Here is a 24,799-nt window from a genome sequence, read left to right on the forward strand (position 1 = left end):
TGGATTTAAGTGGATTTTTTGTCGACACCCAACACTTGAATTTGCTGTCTTTGTATATGCTAACAATAACTGCTACAGTATATACCCATCTGTTTATTCCTGATTTAAGTGGATAATTCTGGTAATTACTATGGGCACTCCTGCAAAGCATTCGCTAGTCTTACACGGCAGTGGCTATGTTCGTGAGAATCAAATATGTGATTCATTATGACTAACTGATCTACGAATAATGAGTTGTTTATTTTATGATGCGAGGTCATTTGTTTATCAGTCAGCAGTCACCTGCAATGTCAAACAAGCCCAGTGAAAATGTGACATGTTTGGTTTCGCTCCTTTAGTAAGTGTAAAGAAGGACCACTATTCGAACAGCATTTTGTTTATTAAAAATGAAAGTAGTGTAAATTGTCAGTCCAATGATAAATGTTCATTTTCTCACAACCTGTTACCAAAAGCACAACACTGTATTGACAATCGTCAACTCTGTCGGACAGCACACACAATAATATGCACTGATTAGTGTCTCTTAATGCCGTGTTCAAAACAACTGGGAACTCAGAAATCTCCGACTTCAGTGTGTTCAAGACAACCGGGAACTCTGAAAAAAACAAGCTCTGACTGGGAGAAATCTTTTAAGTTATCCAACTCGGACTTCCAAGTTGGGAACTCTGGCACCTTTCTAGAGCTCTGACTTTCCGAGCCGAAGATCACTGACGTCATGATTTGACCAATTTTTTTCAGAGTTCCCAGATGTCTTGAAAGCACCATAAGTGTATTCAGTTAGTGCCATTACAACAAAAAAATATCAAAATGTTAATAAAATGGAGACAATGTTTAAATAGTGGTTAGCCATTGTGGCCTTGATGGGAACAGCATTCAAAACAAAGGTAAAAGTCAACTTCAGTTACATGCAGCATCCTTTTCAACTCCCTTTATAACAGGATGACATGGCATCTCAGAATCCTTTTTGAATGCTAAAAAATGCATCCTTCCTCCCATCCTTGAAGTAATCACACATATAATGTGATAGGATAGATTAAAGCAAATATCCCAATATATTACTTTTACCTATTAAATAACGCTAGATCAGTGATAAGGATGTAAGTAAATGAACAGGGCAGTTATATATTTTCACTGTGGCTGTGTCAAATGGGCACAATGAGATATTTTGAAATTTGCACCAGGATATGACATCATCAATACACCACTTGAGCACCAATGACCATGTTGATCCTCTTTCATCCCCAAAGGGAAAGGCAGAGGAAGACTAAAGACGAGGCTGGTTGTTTTTCTGCTGGTTGTTTGACATACAGTACCAATTGCTATCTCAACTCTTCTTTTCCATTGAGCGTCATGCAGAGAAGAGAGAAAAAAGTGATCGCTAATTGGCACCAGAGGGGTCAAATGCATTTGTAACCAAGTGGGAATTTACCATATACAACTGGGAAAAATCAATTTGAAAGGCCCTCCAACTGGTAATTACTAGTGGGAAACTCATACATCATCCTGAGCTCCCACTTCTCCCACATGCTGACCTCACCTACTTAGGAAATGACCTGGATAACAGCATTTTTCTGCAATTAAATGCAACAAATCATTATTTATAAAAAGCAATCTATTGATATGTTTTTTTTAACACTCATTTGTTTACCAGCATGATAGCTTTTAGTTTATGGTTTAGGTAGCTTGTTGGCCATTAGCCAAATTATCTTTTCAAAGCATGTGAATGCATCCAACTGGTATTTACAACTTCACAACTGCTAAATTCCCACCTCCCACTTGGATACGAAGCAGCATTATACAGTAGTGTGTTGTCACCGCTGTAGTTAATATGTGTCATCCAGGGCCGTCCTATCACAGAGTTGAGGTTGTGGCATTTGGGCCAGCTGGGTTTAGTATTGCTGATGTGAGTGGAGGCGGATAGGGAGTCGGTACACCAAACTTTGCTGTATGTCTGATGACTACAGTGGAATTCTGTGGCGCTTCTGCATTCTACATGTGCTCTACTCAGTGACCTCGGTTATTAATCTTTGTGCAACGTCTGGTGGAGGTGGAGATAGAGTGGCTTCTTGGTCAGGAGCTGGAGCTTCTTCCTCTTGAAGTCAGTAGGCTTCTTGTACCTGACATCCGATAGCATAAATAAGTGATTAATTCAAACGGTATATTCAAAGAGCAGACTGAACCCTATAACCCCCCCCCCCCCCCCCCCCCCCAGAAAAATAGCTGAAATCTGAGATTCTCAAAATGAGTAGTTATCAAATGTAATTTATTTTCATCTTAAAATAAAATAGTGAGTACATTTAAAGAAAGTTAATCTGGAAAACACAAAATGTGTCACTCACAACTCGATCACAATGGGACCAGGTTTGATCTCATCCATTTCCATGAAGGCAAAACATTTTGTGCTGGTAAACCCCTTCTTGGGTTTATAGTGCTTGAACTCAAAGAAAATAGCTGCCCCTGGAACATGAACAAAATTCAGGATTAACATTAATTCTCTGCCCAATCCCTCTGCAAGGATTTGAACATAAACTGACACTGTATTAGCTTAATATTACATGATACTGGCTAAATAGAGGCCCCCACTACTAATTCAGTAGAAATAGAACGTTTGACTACCTTTTGGTAGTCTCTCGATATGTCTCTGGATCTCAATGTCTACGCTGAAGTGAATGTATGTGTCCTCCTTTCGGGTTGCCACAGGTGTGTCTTGCACTGGGTTCAAATCAATGCCACTCAAATCTGTTGGGAAACAAAAAATGTCAGATTCACTTGGGCTGTTCTGCAGGAATAAATTATATATATTTTAAAAAATGTACTGTCAAGTGTCAACTCAACAGAGATCATTATTTTAACATTTTTCTAGATTATCACTGTTTTAGACCTTACCATTTCAGATGTGAAGGTAAGCAACTCATCTCAGCAATGTAAACAATATAGCCTATATATAGTACCTTTCACACTAACTGTCATGTAGGGATCAATGCATTGCCCTGCATCTTTCAGCCCAATCTTGTCAATCTTTATTGTGAGCAGCGACATCCTGGGCTCTGAGGGTAACCGTGGCAACAATGTCCCTGTTGGAGACATGAAAGCTGTAACTTTCTAAGATACAATAATTGCAGAAAACATTCCCACGTTCCCAGAACTAATGCAGCTGAAAACAAGATAATGGTAATGTCCCAAATGGAACCCTACTCCCTATATTATTATTTTATTATACCTTTATTTCAACAAGGAACACAGACAGAGACCAAGGTCTCTTTTACAGCTGGGCCCTGCGTATACATGTTGACACATACAGTTGATGTACAATGATTAAGGAACTACACAAGACAAACAAAACGATCACAAATATCACAAAAAAACATACAGCAGCAGATTGTTACATTTACACATAGGGGAATTGCCTAACAGATTCAACAACTAAAGCTATCTAGTAGTAGTAGGATAGGGTTTTTGATAATAACAAACTGTCCATTAGTAGGCAATCATATTCATGCTACGACAAAACTATAAAAAGACAGACTCATTCAGACCCATGCCAGCCCCTTACTTCTCAACCAAACCATACCTTGCAAAACTGTGAATGGAGCAGGCAGTGAGGACAGAGCGACGAAGCCATGCAAAGAGACAGGGAACAGAGGAGACAGCAATCACAAAGGCACTCGAAACAGGGCCACAAAGCCAAAATAAATAACCATGGCAAAATTACACAGTCAACAGATTCAGAATAGTGACCAATGATTATGAATGCTCTATATACATCATAGATTACAAATAAAACACTGTATTTGTTGAGTACTTTGCAAGTACTTTGTGAGTACTTACCTGGTACTCTGTTGGGAAAGGACTCTGGGGAGCCTGCTCCTGTAGCAGCATCCTCCTCTTCTTCTACCTCCAAGTTCTCCTCCTCCCCCGGGGCCAGGATTCTCCTGAATGTAAGATTTCATTAATTAGATTACTTGTTTTGAATATTTACAGACTCAGCACGTTGTTAGGAGATTAGATTAGGTCATTCAGGTGGGGAAGCCATTGTTGAATTTTTAGTAATACCGTTTGCTTTACTCCATAATTTGCTCTGATTTGTTCTGATTATTGTGTACTTAAACAAAAACACTTCTGGGTTTTCTCTGTATTTACATTGGGTACGACAATAAGTGGCCTGCATTGTGATGGTTCATCGATCTTCATTTACCTCAAGGGCACTGGCTGCACATCAAAAGGAAAATCTTTGTTATAGGTCAAAATACTCTTGATAACTGTTGAGAGAAAAGCACAATTAACACATATCATTGCCAAAACATTCAACTTATGATGAATAAAATCATTCAGATGTTGACGATATCAAATTCTTCCTAGTATACACACTAATTTCCAGTTTCTTCAGATCTTCCAACTTGAACTCCTCCTGAGATTGTGTGCACTAAAGGAGCAAAAGAAGATGGGGAATACTGAAATCAAGAACTTGCTGAAGACGTGAATACATTTTGGAGCCAATTGTCACAGCCTTGGAACATCTGACAACTCTGACAAAATCTTCCTGTGAGTCACTGACAAGGTTGTGTTACAGAGTTAAATGCATATCATGGAAGGTTAAGAATTAGAAATCATTAAAACAAACAGAATGAGTGTAACATCATGTAATCAATCGTATGTTAGTCATAACACAGACACTGGATTTTCATCAATATGATAACTAGCCGGCGAGCCGGAACATGTCCACATACACACTTAATTAGATGAATACTCAAGACAAAGGAGATGAATGTAGACTACAGGAAAAGGAGGACCAAACACACCCCCATTCTCATCGACAGGGCTGTAGTGGTGCAGGTTGAGAGCTTCAAGCTCCTTGGTGTCCACATCACCAACAAACCAACATGGTCCAAGCACACCAAGATAGTCACGAAGAGGGCACGACAAAACCTATTCCCCCTCAGGAGACTGAAAAGATTTGGCATGGGTCCTCAGATCCTGAAAAGTTTCGACAGCTGCACCATCCTGACTGGTTGCATCACTGCCTTATATGGCAACAGCTCGGCCTCCGACCGCAAGGCACTACAGAGGGTAGTGCGCAAGGCCAAGCTTCCTGCCATCCAGGACCTCTTATACCAGGTGGTGTCAGGAAAGTCCTAAAAATTGTCAAAGACTCCAGCCACCCTAGTCATAGACTGTTCTCTCTGCTACCGCACGGCAAGCGGTACCGGAGCGCCAAGTCTAGGTCCAAGAGGCTTCTAAACAGCTTCTACCCCCAAGACATAAGACTCCTGAACATCTAATCAAATGGCTACCCAGACCATTTGCATTGCACCCACCCCTCTGTTATGCTGCTGCTACTCTCTGTTTATTATCTATGCATAGTCACTTTTATAACTCTACCTACATGTACATATTACCTCAATTACCTCGACTAACCGGTGCCCCCGCACATTGACTCTGTACCGGTACCCCCTGTATATAGCCTTGCTATTGTTATTTCACTGCTGCTCTTTAATTATTTGTTACTTTTATTTCTTTTTTTTTTTTGTATTTTGTTCTTACTACTGCATTGTTGGTTAAGGGCTTGTAAGTAAGCATTTCACTGTAAGGTCTACCTACACCTGTTGTATTCGGGGCATGTGATAGATAAAATGTCATTTGATTTGCCATCACAGATTGGTATTGGCTGTATTCATCACCTCGCCTATAGACAGTTCAACACTGATGAATAGGTAGAAAGAGAGCATTCATTTAGTGGTATTAGGTAATCAGAGGTACAAACCTGCAAGGCAGAGCTTCTCATCTCCAGGCATGTTGCAAACTTCCCTAATGTTTTCTAAAAAAAAAAAAAAAATCAGGTTTCACATCATTAGTGTTTCGCTGAATGTCAAACCTTTTTCTGTTAATAAATATGTTGTGATGAAAAACTGTATCTTTCAGCTATAAAAAGAAGGCATATGAAAATCCGCATAGGCTATATGATAATGAGATAGAGGAAAGTGAGGTTGAGGTAGCCTAAGCCTATAAGTAGTCATTAATTCACCCAGTGTTGAATATGAGTATTCATTAATTCACCTGGTGTTGAAATTAGTCTGAGAAAAGTATGTACCTTCTGGTCCTCTGTGAAGTCAGATGGGTTTGTTGACTGTACCTCTTTCTGCAGCTGCCTTGCGAGTCTATATACATATAAATGAATAGAAACATCAGTTAAATGCATATTCTTATTCAAGTTAAACTAATAGTTCCCAAAATATGGAAACAATATGTTAACAAATATGCTGAGTAATAATGGTTGTAACCTACAGCGCTAGTCATCGTTGAAGGCATCTAAGTGCCTTCAACGGTGTTGTGGCAAAAAAATAATGAAAATGCATTATTCTCATGCCCCCTCCTGGGCCAAGAGAAGAGGTACAGTAGCCTCAAAATTATCATGATTGTCATTCCTGTGTCATACAGTATACTATTTTAAGATAAACTTATTTAATAATGTCTTGACTATACCCTCATTTGTTTTTGTCCATCAGCAGCAGCCTATGACACATCCACAGATCAGAGCTCCACCCATTAGAATAGGAGGGTGTGGCAGATCATTTCCCTATGCCCATATGAGTGACTTGCTCTGTCATATAAATTGCATTTTCAGAATGCATCAACCCAAATTCTAATTGTGATTTATAAACTAATATGATAGCAACATTGTAACAGATGCAAATTGACTTCCCATCTTTGTGATAATGTAACGCAAAGATAAAATAGTTACAGTTACACCACATCAAAGATCATGCAATGGCTTTCTATTGCTGATGGTTTTTAGATTTGCTGGCTTTCCTGATACTTCATGAAAACAATAATGATATATTTTACTACATATTTCGAGATGAGCGGTGTAAACATGATCTTGAATATATAGTAAGATGCAACCATCCTTTCGCATTCTTCTAAACACTGTGACAGATGATGCAACTTACATTTGGTACTCATCTATGGCCTCTACTAATTGTCCCCAAGAATCAAAGTCCGTGCCTTTTGTGAAACTCGCGTGCCATTTCTGGATAGTCTTGTTGACATCAGACATGTTCACAGGGTGGAGTTGCACAAGACGTTTCAGGTTAGCATCGCCGATATGGGCTACTATGTCCCTCGCCGGAACATTGTATCCTAGTAGTTGTGCTACTGTACTGAGGCTTTCACATAAACCTGTGATAGGCCTACCAATAGTTGATACCGTAACGATCCCTTCTATGTTCTCACCTAAACCTCTATCCGTAAACGAATGGAAGTCCCGCCTTTCAATATATGCAGTAGAGTCACAGATAAACGTTTGAGACAGATATTTCACCGGATGTTTGAATGTGAAGCATCCGCTTGGCGTTTCCACTTACTAATATGGTAGTGACTGGAAGCCCATTGGACGGCAGTAGGTGAAGATGGAACGAGATGGATTTTGGCCGACATTATGCACATTTCCTCATCGATTAAACGTTTGATTTAAATACAGTTTTCTGTTCCCAAAACGAATATCTGTCATGAACAGAGTGGACCAAGTTTTGTAGACTGCACCCTTTGCAAAAGTTTTTTAAAATCGCGTTGTTTGAAATGAGTGCAAAGGCGAATTGAGTTATTGCACAGGCGCACTTCACAGAGTAGGCGTTCCCTAACTAAAATATGCAGGTAAATGCCAGCTCGTGCTTGGTTCTACCCACCTCCTTGCTTGTTCTGCCAACTGTGACTAATTTGTTCCCATTGTAAACGGCATGCTGTTGTCTATCTTGGTTTATTTATAAAACATATTTGGTATATTCAGCAAGTGTAGGTAGCTGCATCGCCAGAGTGACCCTTTCAATGGGCGTGTCGAGAGAAGTGAGAGGATAGGGAGCACTGTTGGGAGGATCTGGCGTTGGACGGTTTCTCTGTGATTGGTTACGGTTTTGAATGAGCTGTGTTCCTGAATGAACTGTGTTCCTGACCGTGTGTCACTTCCGGCCAGCCTGGGAGGACGTTATCACAGATAGAACAATGAGACAGATATTTCACGAATGTATAAATGCGAAGCATCTGCTTGGTGTTTCTACCCACGACCAAATATTGTAGTGAGAGGAAGCCAAGTGTATTTGGCCCGATATTCTGCAAATGTTTATATCAATGAAACATTTAATCTCAATACAGTAGTCTGTTCCCTAAACTAGAATCTGTTACAAACAGAGTGGACACATTTTTGTAGACTTTACCCTTTACTAGAGGTTTTTAGTGCATTGTTTCAAAGGAGTACAAATGCGAATTGAGTTATTGCACACTCGCACATCACGGAGTAGGCATTCCATAATGGAATATGCAAATATATGCTACAACGCACCAATAGGATCTCAAATAAAATTGTGTTGGTCACATACACATGGTTAGCATATGTTATTGTGAGTGTAGCAAAATGCTTGTGCTTCTAGTTCTGAAAGTGCAGCAATATCTAACATACAGTTGAAGTCGGAAGTTTACATAGACCTTAGCCAAGTACATTTCAACTAAATTTTTCCCAATTCATGACATTTATTCCTAGTAAAAATACCCTGTCTTAGGTCAGTTAGGATCACCACTTTATTTTAAGAATGTGAAATGTCTGATTAATAGTAGAGAGAATGATTTATTTCAGCTTTTATTTCTTTCATCACATTCCCAGTGGGTCAGAAGTTTACATACACTCAATTAGTTGGTAGCATTGCCTTTAAATTGTTGAACTAGGTCAAACGTTTCGGGTAGCCTTCCACAAGCTTCCCACAATAAGTTGGGTGAATTTTGTCCCATTCCTCCTGACAGAGCTGGTGTAATTGAGTCAGGTTTGTTGGCCTCCTTGCTCGCGCATGCTTTTTCAGTTCTGCCTACACATTTTCTGTAGGGTTGAGGTCAGAGCTTTGTGATGGCCACTCCAATACCTTGGCTTTGTTGTCCTTAAACCATTTTGCCACAACTTTGTAAGTATGCATGGGGTCATTGTCCATTTGGAAGACTCATTTGCGACCAAGCTTTAACTTCCTGAGTGATGTCTTGAGATGTTGCTTCAATATATCCACATAATTTCCCTACCTCATGATGACATCTATTGTGTGAAGTTTTGTGAAGTTGTGAAGTGCACCAGTCCCTCCTGCAGGAAAGCACCTCCACCACATGATGCTGCCACCCCCGTGCTTCACGGTTGGGATGGTGTTCTTTGACTTGCAAGCCTTCCCCATTTTCCTCCAAACATAACAATGGTCATTATGGCCAAACAGTTCTATTTTTGTTTCATCACACCAGAGGACATTTCTCCAAAAAGTACGATCTTTGTCCTCACGTGCAGTTGCAAACCGTAGTCTGGCTTTTTTATGGTGGTTTTGGAGCAGTGGCTTCTTCCTTGCTGTGAGGCCTTTCAGGTTATGTTGATATAGGACTCGTTTTACTGTGGATATAGATACTTTTGTACATGTTTCCTCCAGCATCTTCACAAGGTCCTTTGCTTTTGTTCAGGGATTGATTTGCTCTCTATAATCTCCCCGGTTTGTGAAAATTTCAGTTACTTTAAAATTACTATCCAGACATCAATTAATATGATGGGTGTGAACACACAATCATGGGACAGCCAAATAAAATTGTCTCAGACCCTTCCTATGTACTCCACCCAAAGTTAAAACTTCTCTCCTCAGGCAGACGCAGGTTTGTCATTGTAAACTGAACAGATAGAAGAGCACTCCTTCATCCTGTTAGTAATACTCATAAACAGCAGTATGTAGGAGACCATGTGCAATGTGATAAGAACATGTGCGGTATATACATACTGTACATTCAAGTTCATGCAGTTGTGTGAGGATGATGGTTCTGCTCAGTAGTGCTGTGTATTTGCACTCTGATCATTCATTAGTGAAGTCACAGCCATGGTGTTAGGTGGTATTGCCCTGTGCAGCAGAACCTATTGTAGCCATATTATTTATAGCTTATGTAATGGGTGGTTGTACTAAGCCTATACCTGCCATTTACTATTGTATTTAATTTCCCCCTTTTCAGAACCACACACACTCTTGGTTAACAAAATTGTCAAGCCATACTGCCATGCCGTTAATGCTCTATGTGAATCTGCGTCATTAAACAACCTCAACTGGAATCCTACCGGTCTGTCATCTGTGCCCTTATAAGCACTTGGTAGGGAACACATAATGCTAAGTAAAACCTAACCCTGAAGAATATTTTTGCCGGAAGAGATCTTAGTCGTGCAATGTTGCATATGAGTAGGATGTTTGGTGCAGTATTTTTCAAGTGGATAAATGTGCATGAGGACGAGTCGTCTCTCATTGAATGACAACAACATGCGCTTCATTGAAAATCCCTGTTGACCAATCGCCGAAGAGGGGGCGTAGATTTCGCGTGCCCGTGTAACAGTATAGCTTCCGCCCCTCTCCTCGCCCCCACTTGGGCTCGAACCAGGGACCCTCTGCACACATCGACAACAGCCACCCTCGAATCATCGTTACCCATAGCTCCAAAGAGAGGGGTCAACAGCATCAATGTAACAGTTTAGCTTCCGTCCCTCTCCTCGCCCCTACCTGGGCCCGAACCAGGGACCCTCTGCACACAGACAACAGTCACCCTCGCTCCACGGGGAACAACTACTTCAAGGTCTCAGAGAGAGTGAGGTCACCGATTGAAACGCTATTAGCGCACACCACAGCTAACTAGCTAGCCATTTCACATCGGTTACACCCGATCTGTCTAAAGTCCTAAACGAACAAAAACGTCACAAAATGTCATCATAATAAATGCTTGAACGGTTCCATACGGAACTGTTTATGCTGGGATGCATTGGGACTCATTAACGATCAGTTAGTGTGAGGTCTGACACCGAACCCCAGGCCCAGTTTGAATTTTTGGGAAACACATTCTTTAATCCTATCTATTTTCCGTGAAATAATCACTGATCTGCCGAGGTTTGATGGGAACAAGCAATGAGATAGAAACAATGCTCTGACATAAAAATAAAATGTTATTTGTATTGGTACTTCTCTTTTCCCACTAGCACTGACTTTGCTGATAAATACTTTGTTGAGGGAAAATGTACATGATACTATTAACATGTTGTCTCATCTAGCTATTTTAAGATGAATGCACTAATTGTAAGTTGCTATGGATAAGAGCGTCTGCTAAATTACTTAAATGTAAAATTTAAACATACCCAGTTCACAGATCAGTGATAACCTCAAGAAAGAAGAAAAGCAATTATGCATTTAAAAAATATTTCTCATGAGGGCCAATAAAAAGAATGCAGGTATTGTACTGTACACTCAAATACCAGGAATTATGGTAATCTTGGTAAAGACAGCAATTATGATGAAATTGTATTTTCTTAACATGAAGTTATAAAGATAAAGTGAGAAATATGCCGCATTATTGTAATCAGGAGCAGGAGTGTCGAGTGTGATGTGTCAGAAACTTGATTGGTGTATTTGCTCTAATCAAATTGATGGTTAATGTTGTTACAATTAGCATAAGATCATTTGGGATGTATTGAGATGGACATGTCTTGTGTGGTTTCTTTGCAACACCTTTAAATATTATAATCAAGATTTGTATTTATTTATTTCAGACATTCTATGTAAATGTCTGTTCAGACCTTTTTTATTATATCTCAGTGGTTCAGACATGAACAAGAAATATGGACATAAAGAAAAAGTTTAAGAGTTGGGCATTGTGGGAATTTGAGTACCTAGAGAAAGCAAGAACAAGATGGGTGTCAGGAGTGGGGCAGCAGTATTATCATAAGGAGACGTATACTTGGAAAACGGAGGAGGAATGGAGGGAAAAAGAGAGGGAGAGGAGGTTTAAGAGAGAGAGGAAAGAAGAGGGTGAGCTTGAGTCGGATAAAAATGGTGGAAAAAAGGGAGATGGTTTGTTAAAGAAGAATGGTAGAAAGTGTAAGCAGAGGGTGTTGAAGACAGGAGGACAAATAGAAGTGAATGAGGGTGAAGTATCAGAGGTAGTAGATGCAGTGGAGTTATCAGAGACCGAGGTATGCACTGACGATCAGGAAAAAGAAGAGTCTGTAACAGTAGGAGTGAAGTTCATGGAAAAAGTGGACTCTTGCTTTTTGGCTGATTCATTTGTGGTTTCACAGTGGATGAAAAAAGAGCTGGGTCATGTGAAATCGGTGAGGGTTATCAGAAGTGGTCTAGTATTAATTATTTGTGTTTCTGTTGGGTAGAGTGAGAATGCGCTCGGAGTTAAACGAATGGGGGCAAGAAAAGTGAATTGTTTCTTTCTCAAGAAAAGGGCACAAATGAAAGGATTGATAACTGGGGTTGCAGTAAATATAAAAGTTGACCAGCTGAGGGGAAAGATTCCCGGTGTATGTGATGCTCGTCGTTTGATGCGACGCAGACAGGGTGGTGAGAGTGGGGAAACAGAAGAGTCATTGTTTGTTCTTTTGAGTTCTGAAGTTGAGTTGAGTTGTCAGACAAAGTGAAGTTAGAATATATTAGTTACAGTGCCTTGCGAAAGTATTCGGCCCCCTTGAACTTTGCAACCTTTTGCCACATTTCAGGCTTCAAACATAAAGATATAAAACTGTATTTTTTTGTGAAGACTCAACAACAAGTGGGACACAATCATGAAGTGGAACGACATTTATTGGATATTTCAAACTTTTTTAACAAATCAAAAACTGAAAAATTGGGCGTGCAAAATTATTCAGCCCCTTTACTTTCAGTGCAGCAAACTCTCTCCAGAAGTTCAGTGAGGATCTCTGAATGATCCAATGTTGACCTAAATGACTAATGATGATAAATACAATCCACCTGTGTGTAATCAAGTCTCCGTATAAATGCACCTGCACTGTGATAGTCTCAGAGGTCCGTTAAAAGCGCAGAGAGCATCATGAAGAACAAGGAACACACCAGGCAGGTCCGAGATACTGTTGTGAGAAGTTTAAAGCCGGATTTGGATACAAAAAGATTTCCCAAGCTTTAAACATCCCAAGGAGCACTGTGCAAGCGATAATATTGAAATGGAAGGAGTATCAGACCACTGCAAATCTACCAAGACCTGGCCGTCCCTCTAAACTTTCAGCTCATACAAGGAGAAGACTGATCAGAGATGCAGCCAAGAGGCCCATGATCACTCTGGATGAACTACAGAGATCTACAGCTGAGGTGGGAGACTCTGTCCATAGGACAACAATCAGTCGTATATTGCACAAATCTGGCCTTTATGGAAGAGTGGCAAGAAGGCCATTTCTTAAAGATATCCATAAAAAGTGTCGTTTAAAGTTTGCCACAAGCCACCTGGGAGACACACCAAACATGTGGAAGAAGGTGCTCTGGTCAGATGAAACCAAAATTGAACTTTTTGGCAACATTGCAAAATGTTATGTTTGGCGTAAAAGCAACACAGCTGAACACACCATCCCCACTGTCAAACATGGTGGTGGCAGCATCATGGTTTGGGCCTGCTTTTCTTCAGCAGGGACAGGGAAGATGGTTAAAATTGATGGGAAGATGGATGGAGCCAAATACAGGACCATTCTGGAAGAAAACTTGATGGAGTCTGCAAAAGACCTGAGACTGGGACGGAGATTTGTCTTCCAACAAGACAATGATCCAAAACATAAAGCAAAATCTACAATGGAATGGTTCAAAAATAAACATATCCAGGTGTTAGAATGGCCAAGTCAAAGTCCAGACCTGAATCCAATCGAGAATCTGTGGAAAGAACTGAAAACTGCTGTTCACAAATGCTCTCCATCCAACCTCACTGAGCTCGAGCTGTTTTGCAAGGAGGAATGGGATGTCAGTCTCTCGATGTGCAAAACTGATAGAGACATACCCCAAGCGACTTACAGCTGTAATCGCAGCAAAAGGTGGCGCTACAAAGTATTAACTTAAGGGGGCTGAATAATTTTGCACGCACAATTTTTCAGTTTTTGATTTGTTAAAAAAGTTTGAAATATCCAATAAATGTCGTTCCACTTCATGATTGTGTCCCACTTGTTGTTGATTCTTCACAAAAAAATACAGTTTTATATCTTTATGTTTGAAGCCTGAAATGTGGCAAAAGGTCGCAAAGTTCAAGGGGGCCGAATACTTTCGCAAGGCACTGTATCCTGTACGAGCGAATGTGCCAAATACATTATGTTGTTACACGTGTCAAGCTTATGGGCATGTGGCAGCAGTGTGTAGGAGGGAGGGTCCAAGGTGTGAGAAATGTGCAGAAGGGCATGAGACGAAAGAATGTGGAGTATTGGGGAAAGTAGTGGAATGTGTTAATTGTACAGGTGACCATGGAGCTGGGGATCAGAAATGTCCCATGCAGGAGAGGTAGGTTGAGGTTGCCACGGTTAGAGTAGTGCAGAAGTTGTCATATGCTGAGGTAGTGAAGAAAGTAGAGGAAGATGGGTAAGGGGAGGAGTGGTGAAAGTAGTAGAAACATACCAGTACAGAGGGATAGGCCAAAAAGTGATAAGTTTCAGTATAGCAATGGTTATCAATTGTACTACAGGGATGGATCGGAAGCCTCTGCCACGATAATTAAAGTTGTGGTGGCAGCTGCAGAGAGTTATTTGGGTGCGCGAGACTTGACAACAGAAGAGTTACAGGCTGTGTTAAGTGGTGATGTCCCATCCTTTCGGGATGATGGCATGAGGTAGGAATTAATACATTTAATTAGTGGAGTAGGGTGGAGTTAACTTTATTTTATAATATTTTTAAATTAGTGAGTGTAGTGTTAGATGGTAGGGTATTTATTTAGTACATTTTTTTAAATGTTTCAAGCGAAGTATAAGAGAGTTGTACTCCAGTCTAGTAGGTGGCGGTAATGCAACATGCCAACTGTCGTTAAACCTCATAGAAGAAGAAGAAGAGAGGCATTGTGGGACTTTTTTTAGCGCTGGCTATAGAAGGCATTCTCTGTCAACCCAAAGGGAAAACAAAACATTTTTGCTCAGCTAGCTGTAATATGTTGAAAAATGGACTTAATAGAAAGCTCAACTTCATCTACATCTACGTCTGTCTGAATGTCCGAATGTGTGAATGTAAAACCAACTTTACCTTTAATTCAGATTACATCTCAGTTTCGGTTATCTGAAAATGAAATCATATCCAACCTGTCACTATTTCTAATACAAGACATATATAGATATGTCGAAGTCTTTTTGCAATTTCAGTTTAATCCACCAGAAAATACTAATATTAATGGTATAATCTTTGTAAATGATATGAATAGGACTGGTGGAGTTATCACACACTTAACAAATAATACAATACATGACCAAAAGTATGGACACCTGCTCGTCAAACATCATGGACATTAATATGGAGTTTGTCCCCACTTTGCTGCTATAATAGCCCCTGGGAGACGGGGATGATGGAGTAGGCAGTCCTTGTAAATAAGAATTTGTTCTTAACTGACATGCCTAGTTAAATAAAGGTTACACTAAGAGCATAACATTTCTGCACCCTAATTTTTCTAATTCCAGTCTCACCAATACCCAAACGGAGATTAAGTGAAAATAAAAATCTCATTGATTTATCAAGACCAGCCCCCATGCTTGTCTCAGAGCAGCGCGAAACGGTGCTAAAATAATTGTAGGCAATTGCTTCAAATCCTATTGCTTCTAACTTCAATATGCTCTTTAAATAAATAAGATCTACACCACTTTTAACAGCACATTGCTCAACACTAGTGAGACTCATTTCGCCTATGGTAGACCTACAGTATTTAGAAAAAATATTTTTTTCAATGATGTGACTCCGCCAATAATTACATTTAGAGGATTGGATGATTCTAAATGAATATCTAAGGCACTTCTGTTAGGATCTGTGAGAATATCTAAGGGGCTTTTTTAAAATTGATTTAATAATAATAATTGATTTTTTTTAAAGTAATGATATTTTAGAGGTTTCGTTTTCATTTAACCTAGTGTGAAGAAAAAGGCAATTGTTGAACATGGGGTGAGACATTCTCACTAATTTGTAAATAAAGGCAGTTTGTTATTTAGAATGATTTTTTTTCTGGAGAAACCTAACTTCATTATTTAGCATACATTACTTGCCTATATTCAATCGACAAATCTTAAAAATATAATGGAATATAAATGGAACATTTTCATTTCTCCATGCTTGTCTCAGAGCAGCGCGAAACAGTGCTGAAATAGACGTCCACAGCGGGAAGGCTATATATTATTTTGTTTTCAAAAAAACGACAGATCAATTTGTAATCTGATTAACCTTTCTGGCGCAGGCATTCCGCTAGCGACTCACCTCGACAACATCCAGTGAAATTGCAGAGCGCGAAATTCAAATGACAGAAATAGTAATATTTAACATTCATGAAAATACAAGTGTCAAAAAAAGCTTAATTTCTTGTTAATCCAGCCCCTGTGTCAAATTTCAAAAAGGCTTTACAGCGAAAGCACACCATGCGATTATCTGAGGACAGCGTCCCGCACACAAAGCATTAAAAACATTTTTCAACCAAGCAGGTGCGCCACAAAAGTCAGAACTAGCAATAAAATAAATGACTTACCTTTGAAGATCTTCTTCTGTTGGCACTCCAAAAGGTCCCAGCTACATCTCAAATGGTCCTTTTATTCGATAAAGTCCTTCTTTATATCCCCAAAAACTCAGTTTAGCTGGCTCGCTTCATTCAATAATCCACCGGTTTCCCTCAAAATGCATACCAAATGAATCCCAAACTTTACCAGTAAACTTCTCCAAACAAGTCAAACAGCGTTTATAATCAAACCTCAGGTACCCTAATACGTAAATAAACAATACAATTTAAGATGGAGAATCGTTATTGTCTTTACCGGAGATAAACAACAAAGAATGCGCTCTCATCCACGCGCATGAAAACACTACAGCCAAAATGGGAGCCACTTAGAAAAACTACAAATTCTAGCAAATTTTTCCAAAAACAAGCCTGAAACTCTTTCTAAAGACTGGTGACATGACATACACATATATGTATGTATGTGTCATGAAAATTAACTGTGTGTAGGTAGATGTGGAAAGGTAGATACAAATTATTTATTTGGGGGGTTCACACCTAGCTTGACTATTAGACAATTCTTTAGTAAAGGTTGAATAGTCTATTGTTCAGCTAATAGCCCATCCTAGAAACATTGTCAGCAGAATTCACAGCCTGCTACACTTGTGAAGATGGATACTTTTCCCCCTTTCCACTTTTTAAAGATTCCAATTGATGGTGTTTTTAGCCACAATTGGCCCCAACCCCAATTAATACATTTAGGCACAGTCGATAGCATGCTGGACTTCGGGCTAGAATGTTGAGGGTTCGAAACCTGCTGCCTGCTTGTTTCATTGCTCTGAGACCGACATTACATGCCGGTCTCAGAGCAAATAGCCTGGATTGTTACTCCCATCTCGTTCCTCACCCTCCTCCATTCATCATTCTCTGCCTGAGTGGCTCACTTGTGGGCCTGCTGGCAGGATATGGCAGCACCTTCGGTTGTGCGTCAAGAATTCAGCATAGCAAGTTTGTATGAAGGTCTGGTTATTCACATGCAAATAGTAATATGCTCTAAACTGCTCTGGTGACAAACTTTGCTGCCCTGTTTTCAATCGTCTACATGGCTGGGAGAACGTCCTCAGATTAATGAAGAGGAAGGGAGTTAGATATGCATAGGAAGTGTAGTGTACTGTTTTCTTTCTGTATATATGAATTACAAATCAGCCTTTACTTAAATCATGTTTCTTTTACTTAAATCATGTTTCTAGTCTATTGTATAGTTACAGTGCCTTGCGAAAGTATTCGGCCCCCTTGAACTTTGCAACCTTTTGCCACATTTCAGGCTTCAAACATAAAGATATAAAACTGTATTTTTTTGTGAAGAATCAACAACAAGTGGGACACAATCATGAAGTGGAACGACATTTATTGGATATTTCAAACTTTTTTAACAAATCAAAAACTGAAAAATTGGGCGTGCAAAATTATTCAGCCCCTTTACTTTCAGTGCAGCAAACTCTCTCCAGAAGTTCAGTGAGGATCTCTGAATGATCCAATGTTGACCTAAATGACTAATGATGATGAATACAATCGACCTGTGTGTAATCAAGTCTCCGTATAAATGCACCTGCACTGTGATAGTCTCAGAGGTCCGTTAAAAGCGCAGAGAGCATCATGAAGAACAAGGAACACACCAGGCAGGTCCGAGATACTGTTGTGAGAAGTTTAAAGCCGGATTTGGATACAAAAAGATTTCCCAAGCTTTAAACATCCCAAGGAGCACTGTGCAAGCGATAATATTGAAATGGAAGGAGTATCAGACCACTGCAAATCTACCAAGACCTGGCCGTCCCTCTAAACTTTCAGCTCATACAAGGAGAAGACTGATCAGAGATGCAGCCAAGAGGCCCATGATCACTCTGGATGAACTGCAGAGATCTACAGCTGAGGTGGGAGACTCTGTCCATAGGACAACAATCAGTCATATATTGCACAAATCTGGCCTTTATGGAAGAGTGGCAAGAAGAAAGCCATTTCTTAAAGATATCCATAAAAAGTGTCGTTTAAAGTTTGCCACAAGCCATCTGGGAGACACACCAAACATGTGGAAGAAGGTGCTCTGGTCAGATGAAACCAAAATTGAACTTTTTGGCAACAATGCAAAACGTTATGTTTGGCGTAAAAGCAACACAGCTGAACACACCATCCCCACTGTCAAACATGGTGGTGGCAGCATCATGGTTTGGGCCTGCTTTTCTTCAGCAGGGACAGGGAAGATGGTTAAAATTGATGGGAAGATGGATGGAGCCAAATACAGGACCATTCTGGAAGAAAACCTGATGGAGTCTGCAAAAGACCTGAGACTGGGACGGAGATTTGTCTTCCAACAAGACAATGATCCAAAACATAAAGCAAAATCTACAATGGAATGGTTAAAAAATAAACATATCAAGGTGTTAGAATGGCCAAGTCAAAGTCCAGACCTGAATCCAATCGAGAATCTGTGGAATGAACTGAAAACTGCTGTTCACAAATGCTCTCCATCCAACCTCACTGAGCTCGAGCTGTTTTGCAAGGAGGAATGGGAAAAAATGTCAGTCTCTCGATGTGCAAAACTGATAGAGACATACCCCAAGCGACTTACAGCTGTAATCGCAGCAAAAGGTGGCGCTACAAAGTATTAACTTAAGGGGGCTGAAAATCCAGCAGCAGAATATGATCGATAATGTCAAAAGCCGCACTGAAGTCTAGCAAAATAGCTCCCACAATATTTTTCTTACACTTCTCTCAGCCAATCATCAGTCATTTGTGTAAATGCTGTGCTTGTTGAATGTCAATTTGTTTACTATAAAATAGCATTGTATCTGGTCAAGCACAATTTTTATCCAAAAGTTTACTAAGGGATTGGTAACAGGCTGATTTTGTAAAGGGGGCTTTAATGTTCTTGGGTAGCTGAATGACCTCTGCTTCCCCCCAGTCCTGCACACACTTTCCAGTAGGATTAGATTTAAGATGTGGCAAATAGGAGTGGCAATATCGCCCGCCATTATCCTCACTAATTTTCCATCGGAGTTGTCAGACCCCGGTGGCTTGTCATTGTTGATAGAAAAATGTTTCACCTCTTCCACACTTACTTTACGGAATTCAAAATTACAATGCTTGTCTTTTGATAATTTGATCGTTTATACTTGGATGTGTAGTGTCAATGTTTGTTGCTGGCATGTCATGCCTAAGTTTACAAATCTTGCCTATTAAAAAATCATTAATTGGCATTATCATTTGGTTTTGTAATGAATGAGCCATCTGATTCAATGAATGATGGAGCTGAGTGCCTTTTTGCCCAAAATTTGGTTTGGGATCCAAAGCTTTTTACTATCATTCTTTTATATAATTTCTCTTTGTTTTATGGTATAGTTTATTTTTATTTTTTCAGTTTAGTCATAAGATTTCTACATTTTCAGTATGTTTGCCAATCGGTCACTCTCAACCATACATTTTTTTAAATTCCTCATCAATCCACAGGGATTTAACACTTTTTAGTACTTTTCTTAATGGGTGCATTCTTATTAGTAACTGGAATAAGCTATTTCATATGTGTCAAGTGCAGCCTAAGTTAAACAAATTCTAACCTGTTTTTGCTTTGTCATTGTGGGGTTTTGTGTGTAGGTTGATAAAAAAAATATTTAATACATTTTAGAATAAAGCTGTAATATAACAAAATGTGGAAAAAGTCAACGGGTTTGAATACTTTACGAATGCATAGTATGTTAACGTGGGCTATTGTTAGCACTTTTCTGTGAGGCTTGATTATTTAAATCTCTTTACTGGGAAGCTTAGTAGAGGTAGACATGCTCATGTTATTTATGTTAGTGCATTGTGTGAGCTGCATACAGTGGACTTCCTGCTAGGGCACATCGCCTCGGGTTCATAGGCACATGGTTACTGCATACAATAGCTGTAGGCTAGGGATTAACTGAACTGTGCTGGGATTGGGTCATTGAGTCATTGTCTCAATGCAGCCAAAAGTTAGTAAAAGGATGATCCCATCACTATGCAGTAAAATGATTAATAGACCTATAACAAAGAGTTACCCAGTTACCCAGAAATGATTTGATTTTGAGATTACAGCCAGGTTGGGTCTTTAATACTTTTAACATATGTTTGGCCAGAATTTTTCCTAATTTTAAAGATTGAAAATGGTTAGAAATGCCTTTGACTTACATACCGGCAGAAAATGCTGGTGCTGCGGGAGCGGATGAATGACACCCAGCAGTGGGTGGAGGCCCTGGAGGGGGAGTGGCAGCAGGGCGACCCTCACCAGGAGGAGCAGGTGAGGGACCTGCAGAGTCAGCTGGAGCTGCTCTGGGGCCAGCTTCACAGGATGGAGTTGCTGGAAAGGTCCATCAGCGAGATGGAGAAGCTCCTCTGGGTGAGACTCACTGGGGGATATCGGGATCTGACAAATCACAATTCCTGCTTTTTCACTTTAATAATGTTTACATATATTGCATTACTCGTCTCATATGTATATAGCATATTCTATTCTACTTTATCTTAGTCTATGCTGCTTTGACATTGCTCGTCCATATATTTATGTATTCCTAATTCCTTTACTTAGATTTGTGTGGGTATATGTTGTGAAATTGTTAGATATTACTTGTTATATATTACTACACTGTCGGAGCTAGAAACGCAAGCACAACCGCTATAACATCTGCTAAAGATGTGTGTGACCAAAAATATATATATATCTGACATTTTTTCTCCATTCATATAGACTGAACAAAAATATAAACACGATAAGTAATGTGTTGGTCACATGTTTCATGAGCTGAAATAAAAGATGCCCAGACATTTTCCATACGCACAAAAACGTATTTCTCTAAAATATTGTGCACAGATTTGTTTAGATCCCTGTTAGTGAGTATTTTTTTGCCAAGATAATCCATCCACCTGACAGGTGTGGCATATCAGGAAGCTGATTAATCATGATCATTACAAAAGTGCACCTTTGCTGGGGACAATAAAAGACCACTAAAATGTACTGTTTTGTCACACAACATAATGCCACAGATGTCTCAAGTTTTGAAGGCACATGCATTTGACATGCTAACTGCAGGAATGTCCACCAGAGCTGTTGCCAGATAATGTAATGTTAATTTCTCTACCATAAGCCGCCTCCCATGTCATTTGACAATTTGGCAGTACATCCAACTTGCCTAACAAATGCAGACCACGTGTAACCACGCCAGCCCAGAACCTCCACATCCGGCTTCTTCACCTGCGGGATCGTCTGAGACCAGCCACCCGGACAGCTGATGAAACTGAGGTTTTGCACAACCAAATCATTTCTGCACAAACTGTCAGAAACCGTCCCAGGGAAGCTAATCTGTGTGCTCATCGTTCTCACCTTGGTCTTGACCTGACTGCAGTTCGGTGTCCTAACCAACTTCACTGGGAAAATACTCACCTTCGATGGCCACTGGCATGCTGGAGAAGTGTGCTCTTCACGGATTAATCCCGGTTTGAACTGTACCTGTCGTATGGCGTCATGTGGGCGAGTGATGTGGTGAACGTTGTGAAGGGAGTGCCCCATGGTGACGGTAGGGTTATGGTGTGGGCAGCTACAGACAATGAAAACAATGACATTTATTTATGGCAATTTGCATGCACAGAGATACCGACAAAATTGTGAGGCCCATTGTCTTGCCATTCATCTGCCACCATTACTTCATGTTTCAGCATGATCATGCACTGCCCTATGTCGCAACGGTCTGTGTACAGTTCCTGGAAGCTGAAAATGTCCCAGTTCTTCCATGGCCTGCATACTCACCAGACATGTCACCCATTGAGCATGTTGGGATGCTCTAGAACGACGTGTACGACAGCATGTTAACTTCGCAAAGCCATTGAAGAGGAGTGGGACAACATTCCACAAGCCACAATAAACTGCCTGATTTAACACTGTGAAGGAGATGTCACACCAGATAATGACTGGTTTTCTGATCCACACCCCTTTTAATTATTTTTTTAAGGTATATTACAAGGCCGAAAGGATGTGGACACCACTTCAATATTGTGCATCCTGCTTTTTCAGCCATACCCGTTGCTGACAGGTGTATAAAATTGGCACACGGCCATGCAATCTCCACAGACAAACGTCAGAAGAGCTCAGTGACTTTCAACTTGGCACCATCATAGGATAACATAGGATAACACCTTTCCAACAAGTCAGTTATTCAAGTTTCTTCACCATGTGGCAGTCCTTCGGAAGAATCTGGGTTTGGCAGATGCCAGGACAACTCTACCTGCCCCGATGCATAGTGCCAACTGTCAAGTTTGGTGGAGGAGGAATAATGGTCTGGGGCTGTTTATCATGGTTCGGGCTAATCCCCTTAGTTCCAGTTAAGGGAAATACAATGACATTCTATGCTTCCAACTTTGTGGCAACAGTTTGGGGAAGGCCCTTTCCTGTAAGTCCCCACAGCAATGTTCCAACATCTAGTGGAAAGCCTTCCCAGAAGAGTGGCGGCTGTTAGAGCAGCAAAGTGGGGACTAACTCCATATTAATGCCCATGATTTTGGAATGAGGCGTTCATAACGGCATATGCTTGTTTTAAAGGTGCAAAAAAACACAGCATGAAGAGGATGGTTTGAAAAAATAGCTGGAGGAGGCTTTGCAAGAGGTAAGCAACAGAAAACATTCAGCTTTTGTATTAAAGGTGACCTGATGTAACCATAATAGTGTAACCAATCTGCTTGCAATCCATATAGCAAAGAAAAGTCATAGAGGAAATTGCACTCTCGAGACAAGGCTTTGAGGACATCCTCAAGGCCAAAGACAAAGAGCTGGAGGTGACAAAAGCAAGCTACCCCCACCTCACTCAATTTAATTTCCTAACCCAGTTGAATTACTGACTTCACTTGACATACCTGGATGAGAATAAATCGGTGAGGTTTCAAGCCAATGTTTTGTCTTGCAGGAAAAGAAGGAGAAGGTCGAGAGCTCAAACAGAGGAGGTGGTAACGCAAATGACGGAGGTGCTGGAGAACGAACAATGCATCATTTGTTCTGAGCTCTTCATTAGGGTAAATACCAGTCTTACGTCATTCCCATTTGATAGCAATAAGTGTCTCGTACTGTTCAGTTTACTTCTCTGTCTGGAATTATAGCTTCTGACTGGAAGATGCTTTACTGTAATCTTAATCTCAATCTGTAATCCCAATTTTATCACAATGAAAGATTACCTTAAAGGCCCATTGCAGATGTTTTTATCTGAATATCAAAACATTTCTGGGTAACAATTTAGTATCTTACTGTAATAGTTTACCATTCAAATGGTAAAAAATTAATATGTAGAAATAGCAAAAAAATATATGTTTAATAAATTTGCTGGGGCTGTCAGAGTGGTTTGAATGGGGAGGGGGAAACTAGTTGTTATTGGCAGAGAGGTTTGGCGCTCTCTTTATTAGTCTAATTAAATTTATACCACCTGGTGATGTCACCAGGCAAGCCAAAACTCAAAGCATGCAAAACCTGTTGATTGTGTAGATTGTATTTTTTAACCAGCAACTATCAGAAAATAACACCGATCAAATATTTTTGTGCTTTTACAGTGTTAGTTTCGTCTGTTGTACAAGGATACAAAACACAGGTAAAACAGAATTGATTGCTCTGCGCATTTAATCAGAGTTGTTTGGTTTCGATCCTCGATCTCCCCTACAGGCAGACGCTTAACTGCGCCCACAGCTTCTGCCTGCACTGCATCAGAGAGTGGCTTAAGCGGAAGGATGAGTGCCCTATCTGCTGGCAGGTCATCCTGTCGCAGAGCCGTTCGCATGTGCTGGTCAACTGCATCGACCGCATGGTGGAGCAGTTCATCCCCGACATGAAGCAGCGTCGCCTGGTGCTCATCACCGAGAAGAAAGGTGAGAGATATGTTCACCCTGCTCCTAGGTTCGCAGAGGTTGTTGAAATTCATTGATGGCGATGTGGATGGATAGATGGATGTTTAAGTGAATTGCAGGGACCATATCCACTTGGTGTAAAAATAGAGCTATGGTCCCTGCAATTCCCTATGCACTCATTTTGATTTCTCTTTTCACTCAGAAACGTCCAACCATCTGCCACATCTCCACCCATGAATTCTAGGGTCGTTTTCAGTAGGGAGCAAACGTTTTTAAATGGGGAGCTACCTGTCCAATAACAGATTCTCATTTTCCATTGCAATACATTTTGCTATGGTGTGTCCTACCGAACACGACCCAGGTCAGTGTGGGTCTATGAAGGCTCATGATGCCTTCCACTGTCTCTTTCCACACAGCCCAGCCGGGGGAGCTG

At 40.4% G+C, this 24,799-nt stretch overlaps 1 protein-coding gene across 3 annotated transcripts; it reads right to left on the reverse strand.

The window, feature by feature from the left end:
• Positions 1-360: 360 nt before the first annotated feature.
• aida (axin interactor, dorsalization associated) lies at positions 361-7,298 on the reverse strand. 3 transcript variants are annotated; one of them, XM_036975599.1, is made up of 11 exons: positions 6,948-7,298; positions 6,089-6,155; positions 5,762-5,815; positions 4,369-4,423; positions 4,196-4,259; positions 3,829-3,932; positions 3,554-3,580; positions 2,952-3,074; positions 2,617-2,739; positions 2,340-2,457; positions 361-2,117 (listed from the first exon to the last, which is right to left on the reverse strand). In XM_036975599.1, the coding sequence occupies exons 1-11, from the start codon at positions 7,052-7,054 to the stop codon at positions 2,021-2,023; spliced, it is 939 nt and encodes a 312-aa protein (XP_036831494.1). In that variant the 5' UTR covers positions 7,055-7,298; the 3' UTR covers positions 361-2,020. The 3 variants fall into 3 exon arrangements, with proteins under 3 accessions (XP_036831494.1, XP_021455787.1, XP_021455788.1); XM_021600112.2 differs by having other exon boundaries at positions 3,572-3,580; positions 6,948-7,297; XM_021600113.2 differs by lacking the exon at positions 3,554-3,580 and having other exon boundaries at positions 6,948-7,297.
• Positions 7,299-24,799: the final 17,501 nt, after the last annotated feature.

Source organism: Oncorhynchus mykiss, chromosome 4 (genome assembly GCF_013265735.2).
Source record: "Oncorhynchus mykiss isolate Arlee chromosome 4, USDA_OmykA_1.1, whole genome shotgun sequence".
Classification (NCBI taxonomy): Eukaryota; Metazoa; Chordata; class Actinopteri; order Salmoniformes; family Salmonidae; genus Oncorhynchus; species Oncorhynchus mykiss.

Coding starts and splice junctions, on each gene's coding strand:
- aida (XM_036975599.1), bottom strand. CDS start 7,054: ATGTCTGATGTCAACAAGACTATCCAGAAATGGCACGCGAGTTTCACA. Junction 2,740..2,951: donor CATGACAGTTAGTGTGAAAG/GTACTATATATA, acceptor GTTTCCCAACAG/ATTTGAGTGGCATTGATTTG. Junction 2,458..2,616: donor TATCGAGAGACTACCAAAAG/GTAGTCAAACGT, acceptor TTCATGTTCCAG/GGGCAGCTATTTTCTTTGAG.